Source organism: Microcaecilia unicolor, chromosome 3 (genome assembly GCF_901765095.1).
Source record: "Microcaecilia unicolor chromosome 3, aMicUni1.1, whole genome shotgun sequence".
In the NCBI taxonomy this organism is placed as follows: Eukaryota; Metazoa; Chordata; class Amphibia; order Gymnophiona; family Siphonopidae; genus Microcaecilia; species Microcaecilia unicolor.
This window is the reverse complement of record NC_044033.1, coordinates 14,873,918-14,895,660: the sequence shown is the minus strand read 5'-3', so window position 1 is coordinate 14,895,660 and position 21,743 is coordinate 14,873,918. Positions and strand designations below refer to the sequence as shown.

The window sequence follows — 21,743 nt, the reverse complement described above, 5'->3', positions numbered from 1 at the left end:
CTTTAAGACAGAACGGTGATCGACACTTCTGTGCACAGGTCCAAGCAGAAAAATAAGTGTGGGTACCATTTATAAACTGCATTAAATCCTTAATTAAGTTAGCTCATTCTTCTGCAGCAGTTTCTACGCTTCCTGAGACCTGGCCTTCCAAGTTCAGGCGCTTGTGCTCGCCTTAGTCTTCTGTATTGGGGCTGAATAGCTAATAGACTCATTCCTACTCATTTTAATATGCTGTGCTCTGGTCTTCAGATTAAAGGCTTTGCTTCTGTGCCAAACCCCCTAGCTAGGATCGAATGGACCTTGTGTGAAATCCTACAACGCCCTCTTTCCCAAGGTAGTGGGGGCCGAGAGCAGGTCCCCCTTCAGCGCTTGTCACCGAGCAGGGGGAAATTGAGGGGTATCTGTGTTTGGGTGGATGTCAGGGTAAAAACATATGTGGGTCCAAGGTTTTTTTTTATGTAGGACGTGAGCTACCTAGGACAGTAGGAATTAGTGGGTATATGAGCTATGGGTCAGATGTAAGGTTTGAGAGCAGGGGACTTGTGGGCGTGCGTGTAATGTTTTATATATGTATTGGGGGGGGGGGTGGACAGTCTGTATGTAAAAGAGGGCAAGGGGGATCCTGGTCTCGGTAGGGTTCTGCCTGTGGGGGAGATGTCTGTGTGGAGGGGGGGATGGGGGAGGTGCAGTAGAAGGGAGTTGTGTGGGTCTACAGGGAGGGCATAGGAAGGGGTGTCCATGGAGGGTTCAGGGAAGACTCCTCGCTTCTGCCTTCCTGTGGGGCATATCAAATGTTTTTTTAAAGTCTGGAAGGAGGTGCACGTGACACAGGTTGCTTTTACCGCTAGCTGTGCTCTACCAGTTCCTCCCAGTCGGTCTTCAGTTTCTCCCTCCATTCAGCCAGGCACTGACGAAGAACTTCTGCTGACCATCTTGAACTGCTACGGGGCTGACCACCTGTATGAGCCACAATATCTCATGGCTTTTATTGGCACTGGCAGCAAGAAATGAGATGCTTTTCCACATTTTACCTGCTGCTAGGTTGCACCCGTGGGGAAGAATTTAAGGACCAGACCTCCTTTGTCCCCTGTAGCATTATCTTCCACAAACGAACAAAAGGTTTTGAGAAAAATGGGTGTAAAGAGTTGATTGGACTAAATCTTCTCGCACTGTTACCTTCATGTGAAAGGAAGGTAGGGTCCATTCCATTTAAACACAAAGGAATGGGTCCACGGAATCTTAGCGGAGATTGGGTAGCAACGCCGGTAATTGGGAAGCAAAACCAGTGCTGGGCAGACTTCTATGGTCTGTGCCCTGAGAAAGGCAAGAATAAATCACATACCATGTAAAATGAGTTTATCTTGTTGGGCAGACTCGATGGACCGTAAGGTCTTTATCTGCCGTCATTTACTATGTTACTCTTTGGGGTTCTACATGGAATGTTGCTACTAATTGGGATTCCGGAATCTTGTAACTCTTTAGGATTCCAGAATCTTCAGAACTTTTAGCACAAGAGTGCTGGGCAGACTTCTATGGTCTGTGCCCTGAGAATGGCAAGGACAAATCAAACTCGGGTATAAAGTATCACATACCATGTAAAATGAGTTTATCTTGTTGGGCAGACTGGATGGACCGACAAGTCTTTATCTGCCATCATTCACTATGTTACTCTTTGGGGTTCTACATGGAAAGTTGCTACTAATTGGGATTTCAGAATCTTGTAACTCTCTTTTAGGATTCCTGAATCTTCAGAACAGTACAGTACAGTGCTGGTCAGACTTCTACGGTCTGTGCCCTGATCGTGACTGAATAGATGGATGGACTTGTATAAATTTTAAGGGGCTTCGGCGTTTACTATGTCACTGAGTGTTTGGGAGGTGGCACAGCTAGAAATAAGAGCCCTGTGTGCTGCACTCATATCCTAGCACTACTGCTGCTTAGAGGAAGCTGAAGACAGTCTGCTGCCTGAGGCTGGGGATGAGATGGTCCCTGAAAATGCTGGTTAGGGAGGAGGTGCCTTAGAACACTGGTAAAGCAGTTGCAACGATTTAAAAAAAAGATAAATTTTAACTTTTACCAACATTGGTTCTGATTAACAACAATTTGTTAAGTTGTCGCCTGGAACTCTTAATATATATAAATGCTCACTCTTGTCCTCGCATCATCAGACCACTTGTAACCACTCGCTCCACCTACCCTCCTCTCTTCCTTCCCGTTCACATTAATTGATTTGATTTGCTTACTTTATTTATTTTTTGTCTATTAGATTGTAAGCTCTTTGAGCAGGGACTGTCTTTCTTCTATGTTTGTGCAGCGCTGCGTACGCCTTGTAGCGCTATAGAAATGCTAAATAGTAGTAGTAGTAGAGGAGTAGCCTATTGGTTAGTGCAGTGCAGCTCCTTGTGACTCTGGGTAAGTCACTAAACCCTCCATTGCCCCTGGTACAAAATAATACCTGAATATATGTAAACCGCTTTGAATGTAGTTGCAAAAACCTCAGAAAGGTGGTATATCAAGTCCCAGTTCCCTTTTCCTTATGACATCACAATATCAGAAGTGAGCCAAGTATCAGGCAATCAAGCCATTGTGACATCACTGATGAGGTTGGCTCTTATTGGTGGACTGAGCCTCCACCTACCCTCCTCTCCTCCTTCCCATACACATTAATTGATTTGATTTGCTTACTTTATTTTTTGTCTATTAGATTGTAAGCTCTTTGAGCAGGGACTGTCTTTCTTCTATGTTTGTGCAGCGCTGCGTACGCCTTGTAGCGCTATAGAAATGCTAAATAGTAGTAGTAGTAGTAGTATTATGTATTCCGCATCTACAGAAGCCTTCAAGCAACAATGCGTACAGAGCAAAACTAGCGCATTTTCCCCGTTGAATTCACCATGCAAAAAGTCTGGTTGCAGTTGCATCTCGGCGACAGCAACATAACCCCTCTCCAGTAGCAGGCTAATGAATACAAACCTCAACAAAGGTTATGCTGGACCTTTTTGTAGAACAAAGTTATCATTCTGTTACAGCAGCAATAAGCACCTTTCTAGGAAAACATAACTCATCGCCTTGGTGACACCCAGAACAGTCCATAACAGAGGCTGATTGATTGTGTTTAACTATTGCAAGTTAATTGGGTTCCTCAGATTAGATAATGCCTGTATATGTTGCAGAGTGTCATGTTTATATTGTAATCAGATTTTAACTCAAGACATTGATTTATTGTTTACCTGTGAGCTTTACACTGAGCTGTGTCTGCTCCAGGGCTGTCTGCTGCTACCTTCCGACAAATCCGTCCAGTGCTATCTCTTTTATTACCGGGTTTCATAGGTGGGATAACATTAGTAAATAGAACGTCAAATTAGGGGTTTCCGATCAGATCTAGGGATGGATGTGCCTTAAAATTTGTTTTTACACTGATGTTTTATCGCCCTCTGCTGACCTTTAAATGCAAATACATTTTCTGGAGATTAGGCTCAACATTACAGGGAGAACTGTCATACTTATTGTAACACAGTAAATGACGGCAGATAAAGACCTTACGGTCCATCCAGTCTGCCCAACAAGATAAACTCATTTTACATGGTATGTGATACTTTATACCCGAGTTTGATTTGTCCTTGCCATTCTCAGGGCACAGACCATAGAAGTCTGCCCAGCACTCTTGTGCTAAAAGTTCTGAAGATTCTGGAATCCTAAAGAGTTACAAGATTCCGGAATCCCAATTAGTAGCAACATTCCATGTAGAACCCCAAAGAGTAACATAGTAAATGACGGCAGATAAAGACCTTACGGTCCATCCAGTCTGCCCAACAAGATAAACTCATTTTACATGGTGTGTGATTTATCCTTGCCTTTCTCAGGACACAGACCGTAGAAGTCTGCCCAGCACTGGTTTTGCTTCCCAATTACCGACGTTGCTACCCAATCTCCGCTAAGATTCCGTGGATACATTCCTTTGTGTTTAAATGGAATGACCCTACCTTCCTTTCACATGAAGGTAACAATGTGAGAAGATTTTTTAAGTAGTCCAATCAACTCTTTACACCCATTTTTCTCAAAACCTTTTGTTCGGTTGTGGAAGATAATGCTACAGGGGACAAAGGAGGTCTGGTCTGGCCACCACAGTGCAGCTACCAAGAAAAGCTCTCAGGCTGGAACAGCTGTGTGCAAGTGTAATTCCAATACTTTTGAAGTCTGTTACTTTTATTGGACTTTAGCTCGTGCTGTTTAATAGGTGGTTCAAGATGCATTATATACTAAGATCAGTAGGTATGTTACTGTACCAGATTTTTTTAGGCCCCATTAGCAATAATGGATGTTGTGTTAATGTGGATTTAAATTGCATTAATGTACATTGGGAACAAATTTGACCTAGATTTACTAAGGTGAGGAAGGGCAAAATGATCTGAACTTTGGTTTCCTTAGTTGTCAGCCAGATGGTCTAACCGGTAGACTTGTGATTCCTAAACTGTGGATCAGGACTCCAAATGAGGTCCCATCAGCTGTGGTATGGAAACAGGGCTACCCCTGTTCCCCCCTCCCCCCCACCCCTCTGTACTGTCACTGTGACGTGTGCCCAGTTGTGACAGTCAACATGGGGTCTGTGAGTTGGTAAATGTTCAGGCCCTGCCCCTTCCTCATGTGTGAACTTCCTGCAGATTACAAAGGTCTGAGTACACTTGGGGCCCTGGGCTAGTGGCAGAGCCAAAAGTGATTTGGGGGTGAGGCGTGGAGGTAGGCAGGTCTGAACCATGCCAGTTATTCTTAATGGAGGAGTAGCAACCTAGCAGTTAATGCAGTGGGCTGAGAACCTAGCCAGCTGGGTTTGATTCAGCAGCGTACCGAAGGTGGGGTGGTCCGCCCCGGGTGCACGCTGCAGGAGGGGTGCTGTGAGCAGCCATGCAGCCGTCCGCTCTGCCAGTTCCCTGTTCCCTCTGATGTTACTTCCTGTTCTGGGGCAGAGGGAGCAGGTACCTGGCGGAGCTGACAGCCGCACGGCTGCGCCCAGCACCCCAGGAGGTAAGAGCAATGCATCTGGGGGATGGGGATAACGACACTGCACCGAGGGAGGGGGGGAATGCGCAGCTGTGATCCGCCCCGGGTGGCAGCCAACCAAGGAACACCACTGGTTTGATTACCATTCTGGCTCCTCCTGCCTCTGGTTACTTAACTCTCCATTGCCCCAGGTACAAAACTTAGGTTGTCAGCCCACTAGGGACAACGAGGTCCTGTCTGTAATAAATGTAAACTGCTTTAGTTGCACCACAGAAAGGTGATATACCAAATCCATGGGCCCTTTAATGTCTCAAGTGTGCCTGAAAATGAGTGGCTATTCCCAAGTAGTATTCAGCAGACTCCACCCCCATCCCCAATGGGTTCCGGTGGAGCCCTTCACAAATACCTTCAGGGAAGTCTGAACACCCTTTACATGTGTAGTTGAGGTTGTAGTAAGACTGACTTCTCTCCAGTGCCTACGTTACGAACTACAAAACCCTAAAGCAACCCTGTGCCAGGACTCTCGAAGCTCCAACCCTGCTATGAAAGGCAGCACTACACATAATATGTTGGGACCAGGAGCAGCAGGGGACCTCTACTGCCAGAACAGAACAAGCAGGACTGCTAGCAGACACACAGACAGACCCTCGCCAAATACAGAGCAAATAAGTAGAAATAAGCAAACTAAAATTTTGACTGAAATCCAGTAGTCAGACTCTGCATGCAATGAAAATACATTTCCTAGTCCTGAGCAATGTACAAGGACATCAAAGATGCACAGTTCCCAAAGCCCACATATTCCAGTTAATAAATCCACTGCCACACTGGAGAAACGGAAACAGAAATGCCCTTACTCAAGCTGGCAATATTCCAAAAAATAAATTCAAGTTTACATAATAACATAGTAGATGATGGCAGAAAAAGACCTGCATGGTCCATCCAATCTGCCCAACAAGACAACATATGTGTAAACCTTACCTTGATTTGTACCTTGATTTGTACCTGCCTTATTCAGGGCACAGACCGTACAAGTCTGCCCAGCACTATCCCCGCCTCCCACCCACCAGCCCCGCCTCCCACCACCGGTTCTGGCACAGACTGTATAAGTCTGCCCAGCACTATCCTCACCTCCCAACCACCAGCCCCGCCTCCCAACCACCGGCTCTGGCACAGACCATATAAGTCTGCCCAGCACTAGCCCCGCCTCCCAACCACCAGCCCCGCCTCCCGATCTTGACTAAGCTCCTGAGGATCCATTCCTTCGGCACAGGATTCCTTTATGCTTATCCCCCCCAGCTCACAGCAACTCGAAGATTTCAGTTCCGGTGCGAGGGGGAGGGTGGGGGGTTTACATGAAATTTAAATTCTAATAAGCGCTGTGTGCTGCTGTGGCCCGAGAAAGGAGTAGCATTTGTGGCAAAGAGAAAAACGCCAGGGCTCAAGATGCTGCCTCTACCACCAGCTTTCCCTCCCCACTGCCACCTCCCTCAGAACCATAATCATGTGCGAGGAAGTTTTGCACAGTGGGTTTGGGGCCCCCCACCCTCTGGGGCTACATCCCGTCCCCGTGCTGGTTGCTGATACTCTGAAAACACTACTGTTGTCTTCATGCTTTGGATAACAGGGGAGAGGAGGGGGTGTAGGTCTGCTGCTTTATTCTGTTCATCAGGAGTCTAGTGAATTGTTAAGTATTTAAAACAGCTGATGCTGGAAGAAATGTTTGGGATGCACTGCACTAGGCCACGCCTCCACTGTTATTCAGTAAGGAGGCGGCCATGTTGGGCAGATGTTAACTGTGAATGTGGTGAAGTCATCACGGGTGCTCCCTTTTGGCTTATCTAAAGCAGGGGTTCTCAACACCAGTTCAGTTTTCAGGATGTCCACAATGAATACTCGGAATACAAATCAACTTATGCATCCAGCTTCTCCTACATAAGCACACAACTGTGGAACGCACTACCGAAAGCCGTGAAAACAATGTACGACCACCTAAACTTCCGGAAATCACTAAAAACCAACCTGTTCAAAAAAGGCATACCCTACCGACCCAAGTGCCTAAACCCTGCAACACAACGAAATCAAAGCTTGTAATAGACCTTGGACAACTCTTCCTCTGTCCGATTCCCCTACGTGACTACAACAGAGGAACCTTATTCGACCACATTAACACTTTGTATTTGTTCCTCTACCGGAGAAGACAACGCCTGTACGGTACTGTGTACAGACGTTCAAATATTTGAAAAGTATTAATCCCCAAAAGAACCTTTTCCGGAGATGCGAAGGAGGTAGAACGAGAGGACATGAAATGAGATTGAATGGGGGCAGACTCAAGAAAAATGTCAGGAAGTATTTTTTCACGGAGAGAGTGGTGGATGCTTGGAATGCCCTCCCGCGGGAGGTGGTGGAAATGAAAACGGTAACGGAATTCAAGCACACGTGGGATAAACATGAAGGAATGGATCCTAAGGAGCTTAGCCGAGATTGGGTGGCAGAGCCGGAGGCGGGGATGGTGCTGGGCAGACTTCTACGGTCTGTGCCCTGAAAAGGACAGGTACAAATCAAGGTAAGATATACCCAAAAAGTAGCACATATTAGTTTATCTTGTTGGGCAGACTGGATGGACCATGCAGGTCTTTTTCTGCCGTCATCTACTGTGTTAGTATGTTACTATGTTACTGGACTTTGGTCCTGAGGAACTGAGTTCGATTCCCACTTCAGGCACAGGCAGCTCCTTGTGACTCTGGGCAAGTCACTTGACCCTCCATTGCCCCATGTAAGCCGCATTGAGCCTGCCATGAGTGGGAAAGCGCGGGGTACAAATGTAACAAAAAAACAAAACAAAAATGTGTAAGCCACATAGGTGGGAAAATGTGGGATACAAATGTAACAAATAAACTAAATAAATATGCATAACGTTTGTAGGCAAATCTATCTAATGTATATTCATTGTGGGTATCCTGAAAATCAGATTGGTTGGGTGTGTCCCCTGATCAAGTTTTATGTCTTGCAGAGTGGTCAGTGTAAAACACAGAACTACATTGGTTGTGCATAAGGTTACCAGTGGACCGTAGAGATTTGGCAAGTGTTTTCTTTCTAGAAAAATTGGAGACTCTCATGATGCAGTGAAGTAGTACAGGGCTGTTTTGAAGCCATTGAGAAGTTGGTAACCCAAGTCTCGCACAACAGGATACTGTGTTTGGAGAAAACGTGAGGTCAGCGTGTGCATGTTTTGTGCCTGTTTGCCGTTCTGCTTCCTTATCCTGGGTAAACAAAACTTTTGATTTGTGCCTGAAGGTAATCTAGTGACAGGTACTGCCCTCAGCCCAGCTGCAGACTATGCAAAGTGCACAATGCATTGAAATTGGCCCTCTACTTTCCAAGTGAGCGTGTTGATTTGGATGTGTTTCTAGTTGGTAGGTCGATCGAGTCTGACGTGGGACGTTAGTCTGCATTTTGAGTAAACTAAACTCCTTCACTGTACCTGTTTTAGGTTTCTGAATTCTAGCTAGTTGCCCCTTGTACGCACAAGTCAAAGGGTCTCCCAAACTGAAAGCGTCCTATGGTGCTATGCAGTAACTTACCGATTTTATATGGCTGTTGCACAGAAGGTGTTTGGTTTCAGGAAAGGAGTTGACATCAGGCCACCTCGAATCAACGAGGAGCTGATGCAGAAAGCCACATATTTAGAGCTGGCAACTGCACAGCTTGTAATGAAAAGGTTCCCACAAAAACTTTTTTGCTGCGTTGCAGTAACTAACACGGTACTAATTTTTCATGCTCATTAATCACAGCAGCAATCCGCAAGCTGATTGTGAAATGCCTCCCTTCTGTAACTGCACGAATGGTAACGGATCGCACACTGACAGGACAGGGGGCAAAATTTCTTTAAAGAAGAGCTACTGGTGGTCTGCAAAATGCCTCATAGTCTAGTGGCCCCCAATCTGATCCAACATCGCTTAACTCTGACCACATAGCTTTTTGTCAAGGTCCACCCCCTCCCCCTGCTGTTTAAAGGGAAAAAAAAACCCCACTGTGTCTAGCAGTAAATCCCTCTTCCCCCTCCCCCCTTTTTTGCCAGAATACCTTGAGGCAGGAGCAGTGGCCACTCATCCTGCTATAATGCCACCATCTTGAAAAAAGGGGGGGGGGATTTTCTAACTTTTTTTATTCTGCCTCTGGCGGTGGTCCCCAACCCCTGCCAGCTGAAACCTTGTCCAGCGCCGGTCTCGGGCAACTCTGAGTTGCCTGCTCTCTCGTCCTGCACGCTCCTTTTAGTGAAATCGAGCATGCTTAGTTTCACTAAAAGGAGCATGCATAGTAAACCTAGTAAATGACGGCAGATAAAGACCTTACGGTCCATCCAGTCTGCCCAACAAGATAAACTCATTTTACATGGTATGTGATAACTTTATATGTATACCAGAGTTTGATTTGTCCTTGCCATTCTCAAGGCGTAGACCGTAGGAATCTGCCAAGCTCCCTTCCAGTTACTGGCGTCGCCGCCCAATCTCCGCTAAGATTCCACGGAACCATTCCTTCTAAACAGGATTCCTTTGCAGGATGTGAGGAAGAGAGAGCAGGGCTGGAGAAGACTTCAGCTGGTGGGGGTTGGGGACCCCAGCCAGCCAAGATATTTGCTGCAGCTTGCACTTAACAATTGGGGGAGGGACAGGGCAGGGGGGCGCGGCAGACCAGACCCCCACCACCACCACCGTGAGGTCTGGCTACGCCCCTGATTGCTATGCATTAACAAATAGATTCCTTACCATAGATATCCTCTTCCCTGGGCTCACTGATCTTATCACATGGTTTCCAGTACCATCTCTATGCCGATGACACCCAGCTTTACCTCTCCACTCCCGACATCACAGTCGAAACCCAGGCCAAAGTTTCGGCCTGCCTCTCAGACATCGCTGCCTGGATGTCCAACCGGCATCTGAAACTGAACATGGCAAAGACTGAGCTCCTTGTCTTTCCACCCAAACCCTCCTCTCCTCTTCCCCCACTTTCTGTCTCTGTTGACAACACCCTCATCCTCCCTGTCTCTTCAGCCCGCAATCTCGGAGTCATCTTCGACTCCTCCCTCTCCTCTGCCCATATCCAGCAGACAGCTAAGACCTGTCACTTCTTCCTCTACAATATTAGCAAAATTCGCCCATTCCTTTCTGAACAGACCACCCGAACCCTCGTCCACTCGCTCGTTACCTCTCGTCTTGCTATGCAACCTTCTCCTTGCTGGCCTCCCGCTTAGCCACCTATCCCCCCTTCAATCTGTCCACAATTCCGCCGCACGTCTTATCTTACCGCGGTGAACCGATACTTCATATCACCCCTCTCCTCAAGTCGCTTCTCTGGCTCCCGATCCGCTACCGTATACAGTTCAAGCTTCTCCTATTGACCTTCAAGGTGCACTCAATCTGCAGCCCCCCATTACCTCTCTACCCTCCTCTCCCCGTATGTCCCCACCCGTAACCTCCGCTCTCAGGACAAATCACTCCTATCTGTACCCTTCTCCACCACTGCTAACTCCAGACTCCGCCCCTTCTGCCTCGCATCACCTTATGCTTGGAACAGACTTCCCGAGCCCATACGCCATGCACCCTCCCTGCCTATCTTCAAGTCCTTACTCAAAGCCCATCTCTTCTCCCTTGCTTTTGGCGCCTAACCACCTTCCCCATTCATGTTACCTACACCGACTACATAGTTTGTAACCTTTAGATTGTAAGCTCTCTTGAGCAGGGACTGTCCTTCCCCTTGTTTAAAATTGTACAGCGCTGCGTAACCCTAGCAGCGCTATAGAAATGCTAAGTAGTAGTAGTATTTTAATATGTCTACTGTACGAGTTAACTGCAGCGTGAAAACCTTTTTCGTCTGCATCATGCGGCCTGTAATGAGTACAAAGAGCGCACGTTTCTGCCCATGGTAACTTGCTTTCATTTGGTCCCTGAATGGATGACTTTATCTATTTTGAGCGCCATTGCAGGTATATTTCTTTGACTTGTGGGCTACTCCTAAGCTGGGGGCAGGTGGTTGGTAAAGTGAATCTTAGCTCTGGCGCTCTACAAGAGGGTTGGCCTGAGGCCTGGGTGGCCCCTGTGTACAGATGCTGGCAAATCCCAGGCAAATCATTTCTTTTTTTTTCTTTTTTTTTTTTTTTATTTTATTTATAACTTTTGAAAATAATACATTCATATCACTATAAATGCAAAGTTTAAGATTAAATTAAACAATATTATCATATCAATGAAAAAAAAGGAAATTAAGTCATATACATATTGACCACCATAATTGGGAAAACAAGATATCGGAAAAATAGATAGGAAATAAATTCAATCAGTCAAGGTGGAGAGCGTTATCCACACACTAGAAGGCATTAACAGTATCGTTTCCTGTGTTGTCATTCAGGGTTGAACCTTCCCCTCTTCCTTGGCTTTTATGAATACAGCCATTTTTTGAGGGTCTAGAAAAACATTTCCAAGTGTAACCAAGCGTCTACAGGGATACTTCAGCAAATCATTTCTTCATCTCTTTCTTGCAGGCGGTGTCGGACGCTGCTGGGCAAGGGGTTACCATCACTGGCAACTCCACCTTCAACAGCTGGAATTGGTCAAACGCTGTCATCTTTGCTGCGACGGTCATCACTACGATAGGTAAGTGAAGAGCGTGTTCGAAAGGAGCTGGGCAAAAGCAGTTTTTCCTGAGGGTTTCCAGTGGCATAACCTTGTAGCGAGTCGGCAGAAAATTCTAGCTGAGTTCTGTCACCGGTTTCTGTTGACATATGATTGCTCTTGCCTTTTGATTCTGGATATCTTTCTGGACACTTGGCTGTCGCTGTATCTCGTCACAAGTCCTTGACGTGTGTAGGGAAAGGAACTGGGACTCGATATACCGCCTTTTCTGTGGTTTTTGCAACTACATTCAAAGTGGTTTTACTGGGGCAATGGAGAGTTAAGTGACTTGCCCAAGGTCACAAGGAGCTGCAGTGGGAATCAAACCCAGGTCCCCAGGATCAAAGTCCACTGCACTAACCACTAGGCTACTCCTCCACTCATTCCACCAATAAGAGCCAACCTCATCAGTGATGTCACAATGACTTGATTGCCCGATACTTGGCTCACTTCTGATATTGTGATGTCATAAGGGAAAGGGGGAAAGTGAAATAGGATATGATATACCTCCTTTCTGAGGGTTTTGCAACTACATTCAAAGCGGTTTACATATATTCAGGTACTTATTTTGTACCAGGGGCAATGGAGGGTTAAGTGACTTGCCCAAGGTCACAAGGAGCTGCAGTGGGAATCAAATCCAGGTCCCCAGGATCAAAGTCCACTGCACTAACCACTAGGCTACTCCTCCACTCAGATGCAGGGAATTTTGACAGGAGCTAAGGTGTGGATGTTTGTGCTCGGGAAAGATCTGATGGATCCTGCTGCCTCTACAACCCCGACATTATTATTCTGTGCTGAAGCCACAGACAGGCCAATTAGAAGTTCAGTTCCCCAGTGCTTAAGGCTGTTCCATAAGAATAGGGGTAGCGATCACACGGTAATGGACGAAATCTTGAAGGGAGATGGAAAGAGGCACTGGGGCTTTTTTTTAGGACTCATTGATATCTATAGAACTTATTTCCCCCTGGGAAGTATGATAGTATGGTCTCAGAAGGAGGAGGGTAGGATGCAATGGGGCCAGATGTGTAGAAAGACCTGTAGGTGTTTATGCAAATTTTCAGGCAACTTATCCACAAGGCCATATAAAATGTAGACTTCCATTTGTGTAGCTCACTTACCAGGGTAAACTTATCCAGATAATAGCTGAATAAATTGCTGATCTCCAGATTTCTTCAGTGCCGTCTCCTAATTTTGGATGACACAAAGTTGTCTGTAAATTTTACCCACTCTGTGGCCCGGGGAATAAGCGGTAAGCATTTAATGTTGACCACAAGTGCTTGTGAACATGCAGTATCTCTTCTTTCCCCCCACCCCCAACCAGTATTTCTAGATTCGTTGGTCTTTTACAACTATAAGGGATATATTTCGAGAAGGGCTTGTCTGCTGTACTTTCCTGTGATCTCTCTCTCCTTGTTTCAGGTTATGGAAACATTGCCCCAAAGACCGCCCCTGGCCGTGTGTTCTGTGTATTCTACGGGCTCTTCGGGGTGCCCCTCTGCCTGACGTGGATCAGCGCTCTGGGAAAGTTCTTTGGTGGGCGGGCGAAGAGACTGGGCCAGTTTCTGATAAAGAGAGGCGTGAGCTTGGTAAGTCATGAGCTGGCTTTTTAGCAAGACCACCTTACGATACAGTCTGCTTCTCCCAGCTTTTCCCTTCTTTGCTGTCTGAGCGTCACTTCTAAAGTGTATGTGTTCGATATTACGACAGAAATGCAGGTTTCCAAGCTTTTTGTTGGTGGCTTTCTCATAGGTCCTGTTCTGTCTTTGAGTCGGCTCCAGCTGGGCTTCTGGTGCCATAAGCTTTCATTGGCAGCGATGTGGATCTCTTTAATTGGCTTCCACTTAGCAGCCCAGTCATGTGCCAGGTACTCCTGTGACTGATCAGCAATGACTGCTCTTCTTGAACCTAGCAAAGCATGCCCTTGGCTTGCCCATAGGCATTGGTGCCGAGTGGTAGCCGAGATTCCTTCCAATATTGGCCCAAAGAGTATATTGGGTCCAGGAATTGAACTTCATACAAATCCCTCAGCCAATAGGTTGGCCCCAATCTCTAGTTACCCCCCCCCCCCCCCAGCCAGCCAGGGGCCCAGATCAAATTTGAGGGGGGAGGGGCTCAGGCCTCTGTGGCCCCACCTAGCTATGCCACTGGACAGGCAGCCCTCCTCTCTAGAGATGAAAAGTTGAGTACTGACCTTCCAGATCTCAAATGCTCTCGTATCCTCACATTTTGATCTTAATCTCTGGCTTTTGGGGTTTTGTGATACCAACTTCAGGGACGTAAATCTTGGGATGCACCTAACAGTTTGCAATTAATGCAGGAAAATGGCACCTACTTCAAGGAGTTTCTTGCATTGGTCCCTTCTGGTAACCCACCAAGCCACATAAAAATGAGAACAGAGTAGCAAGGAGGGTTATCCGAGTATTAGAATTCTGTTAAATAGTATCTTTTATATATTCTCAGCCCTTATCCTTCACTGAATTTGTGCATAATTTGGGTGTATGTATGTATGCATATATATTCTATATCTATATATAGGAGAGAGGGGGGAGAGGATATTGATGGGGGTGAGCAGGGCCTATTGGCAGTGTTCTAAGTGGAAAGGAAGCCATTTTCTAGTTATTTCATCGGAGTAAATAAAGTGACTGAATATAGTAACATAGTAGATGACGGCAGAAAAAGACCTGCACGGTCCATCCAGTCTGCCCAACAAGATAAATTCATATGTGCTACTTTTTATTTGTACCTGCCCCCTTCAGGGCACAGACCGTATAAGTCTGGCCAGCACTATCCCCGCCTCCCAACCACCAGCCCCGCCTCCCAACCACCAGCCCCGCCTCCCACCACCAGCTCTGGCACAGACAGTATAAGTCTGCCCAGCACTATCCTCGCCTCCCAACTACCAGTCCCGCCTCCCACCACCAGCTCTGGCAGACCGTATGTCTGCCCAGCACTATCCCCGCCTCCCAATCACTAGCCCTGCCTCCCACCACCGGCTCTGCCACCTAAACTCGGCTAAGCTCCCAAGGATACATTCCTTCTGAACAGGATTCCTTTATGTTTATCCCACGCATGTTTCAATTCCGTTACCGTTTTCCTCTCCACCACCTCCCGCGGGAGGGCATTCCAAGTATCCACCACTCTCTCCGTGAAAAAGTACTTCCTGACATTTTTCCTGAGTCTGCCCCCCTTCAATCTCATTTCATGTCCTCTCGTTCTTCCACCTTCGCATCTCCGGAAAAGATTCGTTTGCGGATTAATACCTTTCAAATATTTGAACGTCTATATCATATCACCCCTGTTTCTCCTTTCCTCCAGAGTATACATGTTCAGGTCCGCAAGTCTCTCCTCATACGTAACGCAAATCCCATACCATTCTCGTAGCTTTCCTTTGCACCGCTTCAATTCTTTTTACATCCTTCGCAAGATACGGCTTCCAAAACTGAACACAATACTCCAGGTGGGGCCTCACCAATGACTTGTACAGGGGCATCAACACCTCCTTTCTTCTGCTGGTCACACCTCTCTCTATACAGCCTAGCAACCTTCTAGCTATGGCCACCGCCTTGTCACACTGTTTCGTTGCCTTCAGATCCTCAGATATTATCACCCCAAGATCCCTCTCCCCATCCATACCTATCAGACTCTCACCGTTAACACATACGTCTCCCTTGGATTTCTCTTCCCTAAGTGCATCACTTTGCATTTTTTCACATTGAAATTTAATTGCCAAACCTTAGACCATTCTTCAAGCTTCCGCAGATCCTTTTTCATGTTTTCCACTCCCTCCCGGGTGTCCACTCTGTTACAAATCTTAGTATCGTCCGCAAATAGGCAAACTTTACCTTCTAACCCTTCGGCAATGTCACTCACAAATATATTGAACAGAATTGGCCCCAGCACCGATCCTTGAGGCACTCCACTACTCACCTTTCCCTTCTCCGAGTGAACTCCATTCACCACCACCCTCTGGCGCCTGTCCGTCAACCAGTTCCTAATCCAGTTCACCACTTCGGGTCCTATCTTCAGCCTTAGCTTATTCAAGAGCCTCCTGTGGGGAACCGTGTCATAAGCCTTGCTGAAATCTAAGTAGATTACGTCTATAGCACGTCCCTGATTCAGTTCTCCAGTCACCCAATCAAAGAATTCAATGACATTTGTTTGGCACGATTTCCCTCTGGTAAAACCATGTTGTCTCGGATCTTGCAACTTATTGGCTTCCAGGAAATTCACTATCCTTTCCTTCAGCATCTCTTCCATTACTTTTCCAATAACAGAAGTGAGGCTTACCGGCCTGTAGTTTCCAGCTTCTTCCCTATCACCACTTTTGTGAAGAGGGACCACCTCTGCCGTTCTCCAATCCCTCGGAACCTCTCCCGTCTGCAAGGATATATTAAACAAATCTTTAAGGGGACCCACCAGAACCTCTCTGAGCTCCCTCAATATCCTGGGGTGGATCCCGTCGGGTGACTGTCGCCCTCTTCTACCCAGCTGGAAGGCATGCACGAGCTCCCACAGCCTGCTTAAAAAGAGGCATGTCCAAGAGTGTCTTTAGGTCAGAGGAGGAAAACTGTGTATGTGTGGTGTTGAATTCTTTGAGCTACACACCTTTTCTCTGAAAACAAAACATGTACTGAAAGTGACCCTTCTAACACTACAAACACAGGTTGTTCCAGATTAGCTTCCCGTGTGTGTGCGTTGGGGGTGGAATCGTAGTTAAGTAGGCAAACGGAGAACTCCATTCTTCATGGAAAGTAAGAGTTATCACTTGTAGAGATAACATTAGATAGTATGTAATGGAAAAAATAGTCTTAAGATGTATTCTTTTCTTGTGGTGTTTGCCATTTGGATAATTCTAACTACTTATCTTGATTTTACTTTGTTCCATTTGGAAGTGGTCCTGTTCAGGGCAAAAGGAGGCAAATTCTATCACTGACCACCTCACGTCTCTCCCTCTTTCTGCCAACCCAACAGAGAAAAGCCCAAATCGCCTGCACGGCCATTTTCATTATCTGGGGAGTTCTGGTGCACCTGGTCATCCCTCCTTTCATCTTCATGAAGATCGAGCAGTGGGACTACATCGAAGGCCTTTACTTTTCCTTTATCACCATAACCACCATAGGATTCGGCGATTACGTTGCTGGTTAGTAATTCCTAAATATTTGATGTACTTGGGCTGATGGAGTCCCTAGCGTTCAGTACAGGAAAGCTGGGAAACCCCTAGTGAGCCAAGTTGTAATCCTACTTTCACACCATGATGTTTGGCTGTGAACGAGGCGTTTAGCTTTCCTTTGCTAGAGTTGGGTTGTCGGCACTGTTCCTCTGAGCTGAGTGGGTGATCTCCAGCTACATTATTGCTACCAGTAGGAGGTGGTGTTTCAATATTATGCTTTCAATCTCTAGGGACAGGCACAGGGGCGTACCCAGATCTAGAGGTGGGATGGCACATTTTGGTCTCTGCCTCACCGCCCGCTGCCACCGTTGTACATCTTGGGCTGGCGGGCATCCCCAATCCCCGCCAGCTGAAGACTTCGCCCAGCGCTACAGACCAGTGCTGGATGAAGTCTTCAGCTGGCGGGGGTTGGGGATGCCAGCCAGGGGCCCAGATCAAATTTGGAGGGGGGGGGGGGGCTCAGGCCCCTGTGGCCCCACCTAGCTACGCCACTGGACAGGAAGGTTTCCTTGAGTCCTGGAGAACTTGCTTGGCTCTCACTAATGAAAATGCGATGGTGAAACGGCACCCCCCTTCTCCCCCTTCCCACCAGCTAGACTGTAGATGGAGGATTCCCACTCAGCTTAAAGGGAACAGTGATTGTCGGTCCTTTTGGGTCCTGGCAGCTTCTAGCTTGATAGAACAGGACTGGGATCAAATCTAATCTGGCATCTGTAACCCACTTAATCTCTAAAAAGATCCAAAACGGCGTACAACCAATGTTTATATTCACTTAATACAAACGGTGATTTAATCATAATACATGATACACAAGTTTTATCCTAACCAACTAGATAAATTTGGTTTTAGTGCATGGATTTTTTTTTTCAATCTATTAAAAAGAAAAAAGTATTACTTGATAGGAAAAGGAATTCTAATATTCTTTTAAAACAAATCCCTTGACATGGATCTAGCAGTATGGCTCCCTTTCCTTTATGTACCTACTGAGTTAGACCCTGCATTGGGATGACTCCAGGACCCCTACAATCATAGGCATTAGCTATCACCCTTAAACAGTGACCCCTTCTAGGGGAGGAGGGGGGGTGCTGTGAAAGCTGCCTCGGCAGCATTCCTAGCTGACTGGGGCATGGAAGATCTAACCCTGGGGTTAAGCCAAGAGCCTTCCACGTGGCAGTATGCAGTGGAGGAGTAGCCTAGTGGTTAGTGCAGTGGACTTTGATCCTGGGGAACTGGGTTCAATTCCCACTGTGACTCTGGGCAAGTCACTTAACCCTCCATTGCCCCTGGTACAAAATAAGTACCTGAATATATGTAAACTGCTTTGAATGTAGTTGCAAAAACCTCAGAAAGGCAGTATATCAAGTCCCAGTTCCCTTATGACATCACAATATCAGAAGTGAGCCAAGTATCGGGCAATCAAGCCATTGTGACATCACTGATGAGGTTGGCTCTTATTGGTGGAATGAGTGGAGGAGTAGCCTAGTGGTTAGTGCAGTGGACTTTGATCCTGGGGAACTGATTTCGATTCCCACTGCAGCTCCTTGTGACTCTGGGCAAGTCACTTAACCCTCCATTGCCCCTGGTACAAAATAAGTATCTGAATATATGTAAACCGCTTTGAATGTAGTTGCAAAAACCTCAGAAAGGCGGTATATCATATCCTATTTCCCTTTCCCTATTTGAGATTCTACATGGAATGTTAATGTTGCTATTCCTCTAGCAACATTCCATGTAGAAGCCTGCCCTTGCAGATCAGCAACGCAGCCACGCAGGCTTCTATTTCTGTGAGTCTGACATCAGACTCACAGAAACAGAAGCCTGCGTGTTCGCATTGCTGATCTGCAAGGGCAGGCTTCTACATGGAATGTTGCTAGTGGAGGAGTAGCCTAGTGGTTAGTGCAGTGGACCTTGATCCTGAGGAACTGAGTTCAATTCCCACTGTAGCTCCTTGTGACCTTGGGCAAGTCACTTAACCCTCCATTGCCCCTCCATTGCCCATTGCCCATGGTACCTGAATATATATATGTAAACTGCTTTGAATGTAGTTGCAAAAAACCTCAGAAAGGCGGTATATCAAGTCCCAGTTCCCTTTCCCTTACCACCAGAGTCGCTGGCTGATTGTCAACCTTGAGGTGGGAGCTTGGCAAGCATGGTGCAAATTTTTAGTGTTTATCCAAGAGGTGGGTAATTCTGAAGGAAGAAACTCAGAAGTGTGTCCATAATCCTGAGACTCATCTGTTGTTAGTGTTCATACAACGAGGGGCCTGCTTACATGGGGGTAAACTAGGCCCTCACCTAAGGAAGCAGCTTCTGAGGGGCAGCAAAGCACATCTGCAGTCAAAGCAAAACCGATTGGGCCAGTCAGGAAACTGAAAGAACCGTTGGCGTGCACTTTGGACTGCAGGGAGAGCGGGAACTCTTCCAGTTGTTCATTTACCTAGATAAATAATAAAAAGCCATGAATATAGGTAAATGACTTTTGGAAATTGCCCTCATTCCCATGCAACACAAGACTGTTAGTTAAAGTGTGATGTCAATCCTGTAAAAATCCATAGATGTTCTGGGATAGATGAGGAAGATGGAAAAGCATTGGGGGAGGGGGAGGCACAAGGCCGAGACTTTGCCTAGGATGTCAAATGCCCTTGGACTGGCCCTGAGAGAATGTCAATGAAGCAGCTAATTTTGGGTGAGGTTTAGCAGGTCGCATTCCGGGAGTGGGGGTCTTTTATAACCTCAATAAATAGAAGGGGGGTTCCTTGTACCTGTTTTGAGCCTCACTTTTTTTTTTCTTTCGCCACTTCTGTTCGTGAGTATCTTGCTCTCCTCCTACCTAGTTCATAAAATATGCGTTTACATCAATCAGCCATGCCCCTGGGAATGCCTATGTATGGCGCTCATATTAATATGAATTGTATTATTACCACATGTAGACATAGTAACATAGTAGATGACGGCAGAAAAAGACCTGCGCGGTCCATCCAGTCTGCCCAACAAGATAAACTCATATGTGCTACTTTTTTTATTTGTACTGTCCTCTTCAGTGCACAGACCGTATAAGTCTGGCCAGCCCTATCCCCGCCTCCCAACCACCAACCCCGCCTCCCAACCACCAGCTCTGGCACAGACCGTGTAAGTCTGCCCAGCACTATCCCTGCCACCCACCACCGGCTCTGGCACAGACCATATAAGTCTGCCCAGCACTAGTCCCGCCTCCCAACCACCAACCCCGCCTCCCACCACCAGCTCTGGCACAGACCGTGTAAGTCTGCCCAGCATTATCCCTGCCTCCCACCACTGGCTCTGGCACAGACCGTATAAGTCTGCCCAGCACTATCCCTGCCACCCACCACCGGCTCTGGCACAGACCGTATAAGTCTGCCCAGCACTAGTCCCGCCTCCCAACAACCAGCCCCAGCACAGACCGTATAAGTCTGCCCAGCACTAGCCCCGCCTCCCAACCACCAACCCCGCCTCCCAACCACCAGCTCTGCCACCCATTCTAGGCTAAGCTCCTGTGTAATTTTATGAATGGCCTTTTCCACTTGAGGAGACTTTACTTGCAAAACATTTTGTAGAATTACCCCCTCAATGCTTGATTTGCTTTTGCTTTCTTAAAGCACACGTCAAGTTCGGTCGAGGAACTCCGCTGTGCCAAACCTAGCTGCTTGAATTATCAGCTGAATTTCACCAGTTTAGCTGGTCTTTGAGTATCTGCATTTATATCCTAGATTGTTCTTAATGGCTTAATTTTATGTCATTCTTCTCTTTTGTAGGTGTGAACCCAGCCATAGAGTATAACACGCTTTACAGATACTTTGTTGAGATCTGGATCTACTTGGGCCTCGCCTGGCTTTCCCTCTTTGTCAACTGGAAAGTAAGCATGTTCGTTGAAGTCCACAAAGCAATCAAAAAACGAAGGAAAAGGAGGAAAGAATCCTTTGAATTGGATCCACGCTCCAAAAAGGCCGAGGCCCTTCAAGTGAACACCACCAAGGATGTGAACATCTTCAGGTTCTTATCCAAGAAGGAGGAGACCTACAACGATCTCATCAAGCAGATAGGCAAGAAGGGCCTGAAGACCAGTGGTGAGACAATGAACAATGGGGACATGGGGCCTACAAAACCAAATCGAGACAAGAGAAACAAGGAACTCCTGGTGGTGTACACCAAGAACAATGAGTGTAATTATGAGGAGGTTAGGGTCTCCAATGGTTTCACAAAACAAAATGATATAAGGCCCCTTAACAGCAAAGAACCCATATTTATAAACCAGCTGGACCGTATCAGTGAGGAAGAAGGGGAAGTTTGGGATTCCAGAGATTACAGGCCTTTGATCTTTGAGAATAATATCAGTTTTGTCAACGAAGACGACCTTTCAGAAGATGAGGAGAAATCAAAGTCCTCCAATGAGGAGAATGCGGGGGAAGCCGAGGCATCTGAAAACACGGACAAGTTCGCTTCTACAGATGAAGCCTCGTTTTCCAGTAATGAAACGGAGCTTTCTGTGTCGTACGAAGAGCTCATGAACGAATATAACAATGAGAACAATGTAAACGCTGACACGTGAAAGATTTCACAGGTGGCAGCTTGGGAACTGCAGCCTGGAGAGAGAAGGGATAATGCTGTAAGGTGTTCTATGACTGAGCCAGTATAAAGAGAAATAGACATATTTTTACAAACTAGCTGACCTGAATGTTAGATTATAATCAGATCTTGCAAAAAAAATACTGGGGATAATAATGTTCAGAAGTCCGGCTTCTGTATACAGATAAAGCGGATGAATTATTCGCTTTATCTTTACGCCCAGTATTCAATGGAGTTATCCATTTCAAGTAAGATAGTTTGAATATGTCAGCCGAAACTTAGAAAGGTTATCCATTTTTAAGGAGTTCTACCTTGTGTGGTTCCCC

General features: G+C 46.6%; 1 protein-coding gene across 1 annotated transcript in view; it reads left to right on the top strand.

The window, feature by feature from the left end:
* Positions 1 to 21,516, top strand: part of KCNK5 (potassium two pore domain channel subfamily K member 5) — a 104,332-nt gene extending 82,816 nt beyond the window's left edge. Inside the window, exons 2-5 of the mRNA XM_030195773.1 lie at positions 11,534 to 11,645; positions 13,083 to 13,249; positions 16,635 to 16,803; positions 20,607 to 21,516. Coding sequence (XP_030051633.1) covers positions 11,534 to 11,645; positions 13,083 to 13,249; positions 16,635 to 16,803; positions 20,607 to 21,400 — 1,242 coding nt within the window. The 3' untranslated portion in view covers positions 21,401 to 21,516. The remainder of the gene's footprint in view (positions 1 to 11,533; positions 11,646 to 13,082; positions 13,250 to 16,634; positions 16,804 to 20,606) is intronic.
* Positions 21,517 to 21,743: the final 227 nt, after the last annotated feature.